Consider the following 15,346-nt stretch of genomic DNA (forward strand, 5'->3'; position numbering starts at 1 on the left):
TACCAAAATGTCATATCGTGATGTCCTGTAACTGTCTTAAGAGGTACAGGCCTGTGTGTGTGTGGAATCAATGCCATAATACAACAACATTGCAAAGGTATTTTCTAAGTTTAATTTCTCAGGATGAGAAATTCACTTGCGAAGTTTCGCTTCTAGCTACAAAATTTACTTCAATTCTGGGTGGCAGGTAATGGCCATTACCAATATGATCACAATGATTTTCTTCATTGATATCACTGAATACAGCTATACAGATGCCTGTGCAGGTGCGCTCCCTATTGCTCTCACTGATCTGATGCAGAGGTGTAAATAAATTTATAGGTGAACTGCATACAATACATAACAGAAAGACGAAGATGAGGCTGGAATGGAAGTCCTTCTTATACTTCATTTGGGAAATCCAGCACTGAAGAACACTGAGACTTTTTGGAAGTTCTAAAGTTGATTTTGAGGAAGCATTGCTCCATGTGTGCTCAAGACTTAAAAATGGGCAAGGACAATATTTATTGCCCTTGAATTGAATGGAATGTTAAAGAGTAATATTTAGGATGGATCTGGAATTGCATGTAGTGTGGACATTAAGTAAACAAAAAGTGTTGTTACAGCAATTCATTACAGCATTATGGTCACTATTATTTGGACTAGCTTTTGATTCCAGATTTTATTCATTGAATTTAAATTCCACCAGCTGCCTTTGGTGGAATCAGTCTGGCTCTCTGGAATACTAGTCCAGTGATATTACCACTCCATGTACAGCTGTTCAGGAACCCAGTGCATTGGTATGTATGTCACTGAATAAATGTTACTGAGGGCATGTTTTAGAACAATGGGAGAGATTTCACCTGAACCAAAAAGGTAATTACAAGGTCTCACATTTGGTTGAAAACAAATTAAATAGGAAAGGAGGATAAAGTAACTGTTATCCTCACTCTGAAAGGACCTCATGCTTTTGAGGTGATTTCTAACCAAAGTTATCTATAAGCCCACAATGTTATGGATTATTTTGTGTGCATATTATGATACTGAGAGTTGCATTCCATAAAACAAAGCACTTGTCAATTGAGTCTGTTGTAAATTACATTGTTGAATTAAAGGATATCTTTTGTCACTCTGAGTATTGTACAAGTTGATCTAGAGACAGATATATTTGAAGCAGGTCTCAAGACCAATAAAATCCAGGCCAAGCTATGAAGCAAAGGTAACAAGCAGATGTGGAAAGAATGCTGTGATGAGGCCATGTTCCTGTTAATGCCAAGAGATAGTTGCAAAGTGCAAGGAAGTCCTTATCATGAGCTGGCATGGGACACCCAGTAAGATCAGGGCCATGACAGCTCAGTTAACAGCCTCAGATTCAAAAAGTTGAACGCTACTATTGCCATGCTAGTCACCAATCAATTAACTGCCCCACTTCCCATCTCAGTGTGGAATTCTGCCATCCAGAGGCATGTGGGAAAAGAGGAAACCATAATGCTGAAAATCCACATGCACCAATTTGAGGTCATGGCAGATCTAAAACTAGATGCAGAGTTTGGCAGTCCTTGAATGTGCCTATGATTGATATGGAAACAGATGTCGCTGTTATCAAGCAGGAAGATCAAAAGTTGAACTCAATCAGGCAGCAAGAATAACAGCACGTGGTAAATGAGAGAACTGGAGTTGTAAATAAAAGTGCTCCCAGTAAAAATAATCTGGAACTTCACAAATTAGTTTGACACCAATGTAACTGTGTTCGTTACCGTGAGGGAAGAGCACAAAAACTCCCTAAGTCACAGTCTCTTACTGAAAACTGGTGTGAAACTGACCAGTTATTCCAACAACAGTATTCCAATATGAGGTAAAGTCAGTGTCAGGGTAGAATTTGATGGGAAAGTGCTAAGCCAGCACAAAGTGATTTTCAAACAATGAGGACCAAATGGAAAAATTAGGCACCTCAACACCCAAATCAACCAAAAGACAACATACAGCTGATACAACATGAGACTAGGATATAGGACGATGAAACAGTAGATAAAGAGTTGAATAAATTAGAAGAAATGGAGCATTTAAGAAAGTGAGGAGCACTGAATGGGCTGTAAAATACAAATGAGGAGCAGATGTAGACTGCTCGGGCCCTCCACGTGCTCAATGAGTTTACATTCCCACTTACCCACAATAACCTTTTACTCCCCCTTGCTTATCAAGAATTGATCAACCTCTGCTTTAAAAACATTCAAGGCCATTTCTTCCAACAATTTTGATAAGTTCCAAAGATTCACAAACCTCCATGTGAAACAAATTATCATTGTAACGTCTTAAATAGGCAACACCCTTCCTTTAAAACAGTGATCCCTAATTCCAGATTCTTTCATAAGATGCACATCAAGCCTGTCAAGGCTCCACAGGATGGTTGGTGCGGTGCCTCAGCAGTTAGCACTGTTGCCTCAGAGCGCCAGGGACCTGGGTTCAATTCCAGCATCAGGTGACTACCTGTGTGGAGTTTGCACATTCTCCCAGTGTCTACGTGGGTTTCCTCCGGGTGCTCCAGTTTCCTCCTACAGTCCGAAGATGAGCTGGTCAACTGAATTGGCCATGCTAAATTTCCCATAGTGTGCAAGCTAGGTGTGTTGGTCATGGGAAATGCAGGGATAGGGGAGGGGGGCTGGGTGGGATGCTGTTCAGAGGATTGGTTTGTTCTTGATGGGCTAAATGGCCTGCTTCTATACTATATAGATTCTATGGATCTTAAAAAGTTCAATTAAGTCACCTCTTATTTTGCTAAGCTCCAGTGGATACAAGCCTAGCCTCATAGTACCCATTCCTGACATTAGTCTTGAAAACCTTCCCTGAACTGCCTCCAATGCACTTACATTCTTAAATATGAAGACCAATATTGTATATCGTACTCCATATGAGCTCTCACCAATGCCTTGTATAATTGAAGCATATCCTGCCTACTTTTGCAGTCAATTCCCCCTTGCAGTAAAGGATAACATTTATTTAGCTTTCCTAATTATGTGCATTCTAACCTTTATGATCATACACTATCACACCCAGAGTTATCTGTATCTCAAAGCTTGGAATGTAGATAATATGCTCCTTGTTTTCTTCGACCTGTCAAAATGGACAGTTTCACATTCTCCCACATTATGCTTTGTTTGCTATTTGTTCACCCATTCACTTAACTTATCCATAGCCCTCTGTACCTACCTCATGTCCAATTCACAATTTAATTTCTTACCTAACTTTGCATCATAGACATTTAAACCACAGGAGTCTCTGTACCCAGACCCTGGACAGCACAGGCATGGACCCCATGACTGACACCCCTTGTGATCACCACTTAATGTGGGAATGGGCAAACAAATTTTTACAAACCTATGAAAATTCATCCTTGCTCACACTGATTGACAAGCAATTTAAACTGACCTTTTTGTATTGTTTTTTTGTTGTTGTATATTATCAGGTTTAAAACATTTTCAATGATATACTAATTAGTAGGCTGGTAATCGCTCCTATTAAATAGTCAATGTCTCCAGAGCAAACGTAATTGAACCTTTACAAACAGTGCAAGTCAGCCAAACACTGGCCCAAATCATGTGAGTTGGCATTTCTACAGACTACAGGAGCAGGGAAGGTTACCAAATTATTTGTTATTTTGACACAAACTGGTTCTGGATGTGGAGTTCAGAAGGGGAATGGGGGAAGGCATGTATGAGGGAGCGGATGTTATTACATAATCGAAAAAAAATTCTTCAAACTCAGAGCAAGTCCAAGAAGTAATGACTCATACAAAATGGTTTCTAGTACAATTTGCGATTATTTTTTGTTGAAATAGCAGCACTTTTTCAGATACTTTCGACACAGACCATGTTCTTGAGAGTCGAGATTCTCACTGCACTGAGTCTATGACACAGGAGACAAAAGATAACATATGCAATGTCAATTTAGCATGTTTATGCTTGCTGGGTTTAAATAAGAGATGTGAAAGAAGAGAGAAAATAAAATCAGTTGCGTGCCATGTTCTGAGTGCCAATTCTGATTTGCCGTAACGATGGACATTTGTTAATGTGATAATCATGTGTTATTTGAGTACGTGATATTTGCACTGTTTGAAACTGTTATTGTACTTCCCTTTATTTAAATGCCTCATTTCCATCAAATGGTGCTTTAAGTATTGAATTCTTCTTGGAATGTAGAGCATAAAAATTTTAGCGAGATGAATTACAACACATTCATAAATCAAAACAAAGACACAAAGGAACAACAACACTTCATATCACATAGCTTCTTTAATGTAATTAAATGTTCCAGACACTTCACTGGAGCCACGAAGGAGATATTAACAGAGATGATCAAATGCTTGGTTGAAGAGGTAAAGAAGAAATGGAGGCATCAGGTGAAGAAGTTTAAGGACAGCATTCTCGAGTTTGGGGGTCTATGCAACAAAGGACATAGCTTCCGTTTTTGGAGCAATTAAAATTGAGAATGTTCAAGATGCCAGAATTAGAGCACAGATATTGGAGATTTGTGGATTTGGAGAGATAGGGAGAGATGGAATCTTGGAGGAATTTGAAAATGAGGATAAGAATTATAAAATGAAGCTTGACTGGGAGGTAATGCAGGTCGCTGAGGTAATGCAGGTCACTGAGGTGCTAGGGATTCACAGACCTGCTGCAAATTAAGGCTGGAGCAGCCGAGTTTCAGGCACACCTGGCTTTTATTTCTGGAAACAAATTTGAGACTAACAGTTTGAGATGAAAACCTTATTTGTCTTCCTGAAGTTTCCCCCTATGTGAGTAGGAAACCCAACAGGAATTGGTTTTGATTAAATAAAGGGAGGTAGAATGTAGGAAATAAGCCAGGAGTATGTTGTAGAGGTCGAGTCTAGAGATACAAAAGCCATGAGGGCTGGGTTCAGCAGCGGGTGAACTGAAACGGGTCCAAATATACGATCAAGGTTACAAACTTATGGGTTGCTCTCAGATCGTTGCTGAGCAGCTGGCTGGAGTTGGTAGCTACAGGGAACAGAGTTTGAAGTGGGGACCCAAAAACAATGGATTCTTTCTTCCTAAAACTTAGAAAAAAGTCTTTGCTCATGTAGAATACATTTGAATATCAACAATGGTGCTGTGGTGGGATAGAAGAGCACTGTATATATTTGAGACAATTAAAGTTTAATTTAAAACTATTGCTTTGTGTCTACACTATTGGCCACAAATAAATTTCATTAATTCTATAAAATAAATAACTTCATCTATTTTTTTGTGCAGCTTTATGACATTATCCATTTGCAGCAACTTGTAAAAATTATGAAGAAAAGCAATTCAAACTCAATTCAGTTCAACCATTCTCACACCCGACTATAGAATCCTAATTTCAAACAGGTGAGGCTTACTGCCTGAAATCTCTGACTCTCACAATGAATCATTTTTCATACCAGGACACATCATAGATTGATGTATACCACATCCTCCCACACTGAATGGGTTAGTTCTCCCATAATTGCCCTTTCAGTTGGTCATCTCCCCATCCTTCCCTCCTTCAGTTATTGGCCACAGTTGTCAGACCCCAATTTGTGGGCACATCGTCCACTTCCCTTCACCTTTTTTCTGAATAATTCATGTCAATAAAGAGTTGGAAAAAAGCACAACAAGTCAAGCAGCATCAGAGGAGTAGGGGTATCGATGTTTCAGGTTGGAACCTTGGTCGACTCCCCTGCTCCTCCTATGCTGCTTGACCTGCTGTGCTTTTCCCAGCTCCACACTTCTTCAACTCTGACTTTCCCGCATCCGCAGTCCTCACTTTCACCAAGTTGAATAATTCAGGTGTTGATCCTGAATCCTGCAGGCTCTTTCAGCGACAGATTGACAGAGTTGAAATTCTTAGAACCGAGAGAGGGCACATTTCTGGGTCATACTATGATACTGGAGTCATGGGCCAGAACCAATGACGACATTAATTCCTGGCCACCCCTTGAAACGAGATGCAGAAAATGGCTGAAACACAAGATAAGTAGATTCTTCAAGGGCTTAGGTTGAAAGGTAATGACTAATACCTACAACAGAAATGGATACAGGTGACAGTCTATTGATACTCATAGCTAGCATACAAAAAAAAACACTTTTTTTCACAGAACCACATTGCAGCAATTTTTTTTTAATCAGGCACACTTGGCTTTTCATTCTGGAAAGAAATTTGAAATTAACAATCTGAGATGAAAACCTCATTTGTCTTTCTGAAGTCTCCCCTTATGTGAGTAGGAAACCCAATAGGAACTGGTTTTGATTAAAGCATTGAGTTCATGGGAGGTCCTTCTATCTCAACCTTACCTTGGCTGGTGGGCATTTTTCCATTTTGGAGCTTTTTTAGCCGTTTTTGGTGGGATTTTCCATTGTAGTGGATCTGGGCCTGGGCAGCAGAGTTGAGTTGGATGTTACACACACCACAAAGAGTGAAAGTCTGGAGTTTCTTTTCCCGCTTCTGCGTGCTGTCCGTGACTACAGATTGTAATTCTGTGGCGTCATCATTCACCAAGGAAGGATCTGCGTCTCCACTTTCAGGAGGTAGAGGAGGATTTAATGGCCGTTTCATACCTTTAAGAAGAAAGGTCATTAACTGTTTTTTTAAGTACTGAAATTTCTTTTTTTCAGCTTTCAAACTGAGCACCTCTTTCCTTTCACAGAGTATCTACAAAACTGATTTCATTTTCAATGTTAACATTGGAAATCAGAATGTGAGAAACCTAGAATACCAAAAACATTCTTCTCAGTCCAACTAATTTTAGGTCTCCTGTCTGCCGTGCTGTTGCCTGTCCAGGAGTGAAAAATCAACAAGCCAAAAGTCTCTCTAAATTTTGTAAAATGGAGTTGTCTTCTGTTTTCTTTGAAATTGGAATATAATGATACAATGATAAAGCATCATTACATTGTTCTGGTGTGCCTAATCTCAAAGTTTTCATTAGTTCATTCCTAACTGACCTTGCTATGCTTTTTCAATAAAATAAATTCCCTAAAGGGATTTCTTTACTCATTTGTAATACTGTTTTTTTTGTAATTTATAATGGGAAACTGCTATCTATAACTACACTGATAAATGCAATGCAAAGCTTAGTGTTGTGAATTAAATGCTAATTCCTTAATTTAGTTTTATTCCTGGTATGTTTCACATTGGTGATGCTTATTAAAACAAATTCGGAGGAGAAATAGACTAACACAATATCAGAAACCTATTAGGTCATTCTCTATCCAGTCCCTGTAGCAGCTAAGCATGTGTATTAGGATGAGTTCCTGGCTTTGTGGATATCTCTGTGTCTCCAAAGATTTACATAAGAAGGTACAGCCTTAGGCTAAACGTCAGGGGTTGTTATAAAGATATCAAAATACAGTTTATTTCTGGCAACTTTAGGCTCTGGATCCATTCGAGTTTACATTTGTTTTATTTAATTGTGTTGCGGCATGTTAATCCACATGTGGATCAGGAGTTACTTAGTAACAATGCAAATGCAACATAATCTAGAAATGCTATTTCTGGTTGCAAGTTAATTACAACACAATGCTTCGCTTTAATCCTTAGATCTGAATATCTTCTGAATGACAGCTGTATTGTAAGTTTACACTATTACAAAATTCTAGTCACTTGCTTCCTTTGTGTATGGAAGTGAGCATTGCTAGCAATGTCCATCCTTAATTAGCTTTGAGAAGGTGCTGGTGAACTGCCGTCTTGAACCATTGCCGACCTTGCAAGAAGGGAGATCCAGGGACACTGAAGGAACAGGGATGTGGTGTGATTTGGAGGGGGCTCTACAGGAAATGATGACCCATTAATCTCCTGCCATCTGGGTGGTAGAGGTTGTGGGTTTGTAAGATGCTGGCAAAATAATTTTGGCAAGTTGTTAGCGTGTCTGGTCGATGATATCGACTGATGCCACTGGTGGAGAGATTGAATGTTTAAGGTACTGGATGGGATGTTGATCAAGTGGGGCTTTGTTTCGAGTCTTGGATCGATTGAGCTTCTTGAGCATTGTTCATCCAAGCAAGTTTAGTTGATCCATTTTGAATCAAGTCAGTAATCAGGCCTGGAGCCGAACTGACACATTGGAATTCAAACTGAGCATTGGCAAGTTGGTTTTTCACGAGTAAATGCACTGATAACACTGTCAAAGACAACTACCAATGCTTCGTTGATGATCGAAAGTAGACTGATGGCCAGACTGGATTTATTGAATTTTGGGAACAGGACACACATAGAATCTCAACAGTGCAGGAAGAGGCCATTCAGCCCATTGAGTCTGCACAGAGCCTTCATACAGAATCCCACCCAGACCCATCCCATCCCTGTAGCCCTTTATTTCCCATGGCTAACCCACTTAACCCACACATCCCTGGACACTTCGGGCAATTTAGCATGGCTATCCACCTAACCTGCACACCTTTGGACTGTGGGAGGGAACCGCAGCACTCAGAGGAAATCTATGCAGACATAGGCTACCAACTCCACACAGACAATTGCCCGAGGGTGGAATTGAACCCTAGCCCCTGGCACTGTGAGGCAGCAGTACTAACCACTGAGCCACTGTGCTGCCACCATGGGAAATTATGTAAATCATTCAGTAAATGCTGATTTTGTGGCTGTGCTGGGATAACTTTGCCAAGGATATTTCTTGTGGTTAAAGCGTAAGTCTTCGGTTACACAGTTGGGATGTTTCAGGGCTTTTGCAGCATCCCGTACCTTCTTTCTTGATACCACATCAAATGGATTGATTTGTCTGAAGACTGACATCTACTGTGATGGAAAGCCAGAGATGAAGGCTAGACAGATTATCCACTCACACTTCCGATCAAAATTGTTTCTGTGTTGCCTTTTGCACTGATGTTTGGTGTTATTTTTCAAGCCTCATTTTCCAGTTAATTATTTAATAATCCAAGACGGTTCACAATTGGATGTGGTCGGACTGCAGAGCTTTGATTTGTGGGCTCACGTAGCCCTGTCTACTGCAAGCTGCTTCTCTGTTTAGCCCGTACTGAAGATTGAACTGTAGCTTTACCAGTTTAGCACCTCACCTTTAGGCGTGCCCTTCAACACTCGCCATTGAACCAGTGTTGGTTCCTTGCTTGACGGTACAGTGAGGGATATGTTTGGCCATGGGTTTACAGGTTGTGGCAGAATACAATCCTCCTGCTGACGGCCCAGGCTGTATCAGTTTTGATGGCACAGTTTTGAGTTGCGAGGTAATTTGGAATCTATCCTAGTCAGCAGAATGTGACACAACAGAATGGAGTGAGTGTCCAGTGTGAAGATGGGACTTCATCTCCATCAGGTCTTTTGAAGTGGCCACTCTCACCAATACGGTCATTGGCAAACACATCTGCAACAGGACAAAATGTCTCCCTTGTGTTGATTCTTTCACCACCTGCTGCAGGCCCAGTCTGGCAGTTATATCCAGTTTGCCCAATCATTATGGTTGTGATGGTCCATGCACAGGTTTGATCTGATAACATGAGACTTCATAGGATCTGGAATCTGTGTTGAGTATTCCAAGGCCACTCCCTCCTGACTATAGATCATGGTGCTCTGACCTCTAGCAAGAAGGGTGATTGTGGTATGTGACATTAACTGTTGGGTATGTTTTGGTGAATATGAGTATGTCAGACTTTTGCCTGATTAGTTTGTGAGACAGTTCAGAGAATCACAGAATCCCTACAGTGTGGAAGCAGGCCATTCGGCCCAACATGTCCACAGCGACTCTTGAAAGAGCATCCCACCCAAACCTACTCCCCCCACCTGATCCCTGTAACCCTGCACTTTTCCATGGCTAATCCATCTCGCTTGCCATCCCTGGACATGATGGGTAATTTCGCATGTCCAATTCACCCTAATGTGCACATCTTTGGACAGCGGGAGGAAACTGGAGCAGCATGAGGAAACCGATGCACACCCAGGGAGAATGTGGAAACTCCACACAGATGGTCGCCTGAGGCTGGAATTGAACCTGGGTCTCTGGTACTGTAAGGCAGCAGTGCTTACCACTGAGCCACTGTGCCATCCCAAAGTTCACCCAATGATGGAACATGTACTCTGACATCCATAAGGAGATGGTGTGTCATTTCATTTCTGATATTCATATCAATCTTGGATGGATCTAACTACTTTATTCCTTACTTTTGTGTCATGGTTTGACACAGTTGATTGGTTTGTTAGGCCATTTCAGAGGCCGTACCAGCATACAAACAAGGAACAGGTATAGGCCAGTAGCCCTTCAAGAAGATCTTGGCTGATTGACTTTAACCTCAAATCTACATTCCTGCATATCTCTACCGGTTAATAGTTTGCCACATTGTGGCTCTGAAGTTACTTGTGTGTCAGACCAGGTAAGGAAAGCAGATTTCCTTTCCTGACCAACATTAGTGTCATCAAGCCCATCTGATTCAATCTCTTAGTTCTTAGATCATTATTAATGAGACTAGTATTTTATGCCAGATTCATTATTAGATGGAATAAAATTCTCTCAGTTGCTGTGGTGGCATTTGAACTCACATCTCTGGAACATTGGACCAGGCTCAGCAATACTAGACCAGCAGCATTATCACTACATTAGCACAACATATTGCTGTTTAACAGGGTATAAATCTTTTGGGCATTTGTGCAGCTCCTGTTAATTTAGTGCTAATGGAAAAGGCTATGTAATTAATATATAAACACGCTGAGCATTTTTGTTAAATAGTAATTGATAAAATAATTAGTCAGAAATTACATCCAAAAACACTATTAGAGTAGCTTTTATGTCATCACAATTTGCTAAGGAAAGGTCAACACAGAAAGAAAAAATAAACTATAACTTCTGTGATTCATTTGAAAACTATAGAATGTGTATATATTCATGGCCCAGGACAGGAGGACAATGGGGGTATTGAGGGAGGATGTGAAGAGATTGTAGGAGAAGAAAGCTGGAGAAGATGAGGGGATGGGATGATAAAGCAAGGAGGATGAGGAGGACAAAGGGAAGACTGAGGAAAGGAAATTTAGATAAATCAAGTTGGTGGACTTGAGCTCTGCATCAGCGAATTAAAGGAAGAGAACGGACATTAAAAAATGGGGACGAGATTGCTCCAGATAGTAAAAACAGTTTGGAGGGTTGGGGGGGGGGTTGTTATGTAAAAGAAGCCCAGGATACTCTCTAAGGAGAAGCTGTAGCCTCAGGAGACATTGAGAAGGTGGTAAGTGTATGGGGTTGAAATGGAAATGCAAGTAGCTTTACTCGGATTATTTGCTTCTTCTGGATGGGTACTCTTCATCTGCTGTTTTTACCTTTTTTTTGTCACAAACATGTTACTTAGTTTCTTCAGGCTTCATTCTGGGTTTAATTTTAGCTTTTGAATTTTCAAATGGAATGTAATAGAATGCTGTTGAAGGTGGTAGAACCGTTATGTATCATGAGTTATCATAACTTTATACTGACAGTGTTATAGACAGATACAGTTCTAACTGCAATCACACTATTTTTAATGGATGTAATATATATATATATAAGAACAAAGTCAGTACAATTAATGCAGTCCTGAATTAAGTTCCCATTGCCTACTCTACATTCAGAGTAAAATATTGGAAAATCTAAGGGTTCTATTACAGAAGACTGAATTAATTAATTACAAAAAAAATCAGTGTATTGATGCAATTAAAACTTCTGTTGCAGTTAATAGAACACCTGATTTAAACATACATACAATCTCATACTTAGGAGAGCGCAATGGATAATTTATTTAAAGGTCAGTGACCACAGAGGAAACTATTATTCTCACTTTTTCAGTGTTACCATTCTCCTTTAAAAAATATTTCTTTTCTAATCTAGGCTCTGTAAAGTTCATCACACATAGCTGCAGAAAATTCAGTGTTATGTGACAGAAGTATTGAGCCACAGTCAGCATTCAAAAGGACTGCTGCACTAACAAGAGTTTTCGACACTTCAGTGGTGCAATTCCTTTTTGAAAAGCTTTCACATGAGAAAATAAGACGATAATCTATTTGTGAACAGGATAAATTCATATTCAGAAAACTAGGATCTCTGCAGATTGTCAGATAATATTTTGTAGCAGTCCTTCAAACAGACAATTCACAGCAGTTATCAGATAATAAGAACATCTTCACAAAACTGAATCAACCTAGGGTTTCACATTGAATTCTGCAGCATAGAAATAGGCCATTTGACCCATCAGGTCCCCTATATTGTTTATACTCAATGTATCTACCATCCACCTTACTTCTTTCCAATTGCGAAACATATCCTTCAATTGCTTGCTCCCTGGATTTTCATTCAATGAGTCTATGTGAATTGCTTCAGCCACTCCATGTGGTAGAAATGTCCACACTGTCATGAATTCCTTGTTTGATTTATTTGTGACTATCTTAGGCTTATGATCCATGGTTTTGCACAGCACGAGTAGGATCAAGCTCAGCACAAAAGCTGTGACTACAGTGTACAAATCTGCTCCAAGCCAACCTACAAGACAATTAACTACTTTTTCTGCATTGAGTGTCAACAAGACCATTGCCGCTTCTCAGCTTCTGTCCTATGGACTTCCCCACTGCGAAGGTAACTAATGCCCTGTTCCTTTAAATACTGAGTCACATGCATTTCAGTCACAACTGCTGGAAAATCTCACAACCGGAGATATTTCCAGTGTAATTGTGAATCAGAAGTCTGTGGCTTTAATCAAGCGATCTGAGCAAAGCATCTATGCTGGCCGCACAGAGCAGCATAGAAGGGCAGCCACACTGTTGAGGAGCTATCTTCCAGAAAAAACATAAAATCTTGTCTGTCCTCTCATGAGACACCACTTGGAGCTTTTTAAATGAAGAGCAGTAACACCTATTTTGCTTGCTAACCAACATCAAAACCAAAATCACCAACACAAGTTAGTCATTTATATGATGCAAATTTGAGGAAGATTATGTACAAATTGGCTGCTGACTTTCCTGTACAAAAAAGCGATATTGCATCAGAAGGACTTTATTGGTTATGAAGCTCCTTGATACTTTTTAGATTAGATTCCCTACAGTGTGGAAACAGGCCTTTCAGGCCAACATTTCCAAACCGACCCTCCAAAGAGTCACCCAACCCCCCCCCCCCACCTAATAACTATGGACAATTTAGCATAATCAATTCACCTGACCTGCACATCCAGAGTACTGGGAGGAAACCCATGCAGACATGGGGAGAATGTGCAAACTCCACACAGTCGCCCAAGGCTGGAATTGAACTGGGGACCCTGGCACTGCGAGGCAGCAGTGCTAACCACTGAGCCACCGTACCGCTACTGAAGTTTTGAAAGGAGCTACAAGTTCATTCTTTCTTACAGAACATCTATGACTGTACATACGAGCCCACTGTACACTAATTAATCTAACAGCACTCAAAAATAAGATATTTGCTTTTGTGCAAATGACACGTTATCACTTTCAGAAAATAAATATGCAAAATACTATTAGACTCACAGAGTCATACAGCACAGAAACAGACACAGTCCAACTAGTCCATGCTCACCATGGTCCCAAACTAAACTAGTCCCACCTGCCAATGCTTGACCCATATCCCTCCAAACCCTTCCTACTCATGAACTTACCAAATTCTTTTAAACATTGCAACTTTACGTGCATCCACCACTTTCTCTGGAAGTTTATTCCACACATGAATCACTCTCTGTGTAAAAAAGCTACTACCTATGTTCTTTTAAAATCTTTCTCCTCTCACCTTAAAAATATGCCCCCTAGTTTAGAACTCCCCCACCCCAGAGAAAAGACCTTTGTTATTTACCTTATCTATGTCACTCATGATTTTATAAATCTCAGTAAGGTCACCTTTTCAGTTTATTTTTATAATTCAAACCCTCCATTCTCAGCAACATCTGGTCAATCTTTTCTAAACCTTCTCCAGTTTAATAATATCCTTCCTATTACAGGAAGACCATTGCTGCATACAGAAGAGGGATCACCAATGTCCTGTACAACATCAACAAGATGTCTCAACTCCAATATTCAAAAGGTCCAAGCAATGAAGGAAAGAGTCCGGAACATTTTCTCAACCACCGTTAGCCCCGATGCAAATTTCAAAGAGTTACGTATCTGAACTCTCTCTGTTCTGCAACACTACCCAATGCCCTACCATTGTCCATATAAATCCTGTCCTTGTATTACCAAAATGCAATACCTCAGATTTATCCAAATTAAACTCCATCTGCTACTCCTCAGTCCATTGACTCAATTGATCAAGATATCTTTGTAATCTCAGATAGCCTTCTTCACTTCCTTATGATATTTACTGGAGAAGAAATGGACAGGCTTTGGGACTATTGTGATACCGTAAAGGCAGTATAATATGATCATGAGGGAGGAAAACAATAGCTACACGTCTGAGTCTCAAAGTACAATAGTATCTGCTAATATGTTTGGATAAGCCTTTTAACCACAGAGAACAAATAACCTGGGAATGCAGAAAAATAATGCTTTTATGGGCTGTTGCTCAGGTTGGTGTAGTGTCACATCAGACGCTTGAAACAATCACAGACCTTGAAAAATGCCAAGTGCCTGGTAAATTAAGGCAAGATTCAGAGAACTACTACTGCAGACAGAAGTCTCACTATGGACTTGGACACTATAAAACTGCAAGCTACAAAAGAGCAGAATGTTTCTGTGTAGAAAGCACCAGAAGCAAATTGGCCAGTGTTAGCATTTGATGAAGTGATGTTCTCACTGCTTACTTTTTGAAAAGGCTTTTTACATTTACATAGTTCTTGACACTTTTTTTGCTCAACCATAGAAATAACAGATTGCAAGATGTTGGGAAAATAAATTTATTTTTATTTTGTGCTTTAGTGCATGTTCAATATATTTTTTCCATTGTTTTCTCATTACAATCCAAGAATGTTTCAATGTTAGTTTTTGATGTACTGTACTGCCATCTATTTTGCTTCATTAAAGGAATAGCAGGAGTGGCTACATGAGACACACAATTACAGAGACCAGTGTTTGTGGTTAAAACTAAAGCACCTCTGCTGCGGAGTCCATTCATCTTTGCAGGAGTCACGATGGCCTTGTTTCCTTTAGAAGTCCATCATGACTTTGTCACCATAATTAGACACAAATTCTCAATGTGCAGCAGAGGTTTTCACTAGAAGTATTCTTGCTGTGCTGGGGAACTGGGTCATTGTTGCAGATGCTGTTGATGTCACTACATGGCAAAGTGCTCAGCAAAGAACTGTTCCACCGCGTCAGTGTAAATATGGGCATTGGCACCATCAGAGGTCACCTCTCACTGTTTGTGAAGGGAGGCACAAGACTCAATACGGGTGCCATGTTGAATTAGGATTGGTGCAGA

General features: G+C 40.1%; 1 protein-coding gene across 5 annotated transcripts in view; it reads right to left on the reverse strand.

Moving 5' to 3' along the window:
- znf385c (zinc finger protein 385C) overlaps positions 1-15,346 on the reverse strand; it is a 433,208-nt gene that overhangs the window by 283,792 nt on the left and 134,070 nt on the right. For 3 of the 5 annotated variants that reach the window (XM_043674952.2, XM_043674953.2, XM_043674954.2), the window contains one exon: positions 6,309-6,572. The exons of the other annotated variants lie outside the window; for them this stretch is intronic. In XM_043674952.2, the coding sequence (XP_043530887.2) occupies positions 6,309-6,570 (262 nt within the window). In that variant the 5' untranslated portion in view covers positions 6,571-6,572. The remainder of the gene's footprint in view (positions 1-6,308; positions 6,573-15,346) is intronic. 5 annotated transcript variants of the gene reach the window in all.

The sequence above is a fragment of the Chiloscyllium plagiosum genome, unplaced genomic scaffold, assembly GCF_037043375.1.
Source record: "Chiloscyllium plagiosum isolate Xiang-an unplaced genomic scaffold, Cpla_swu_hap1 HiC_scaffold_32, whole genome shotgun sequence".
Classification (NCBI taxonomy): Eukaryota; Metazoa; Chordata; class Chondrichthyes; order Orectolobiformes; family Hemiscylliidae; genus Chiloscyllium; species Chiloscyllium plagiosum.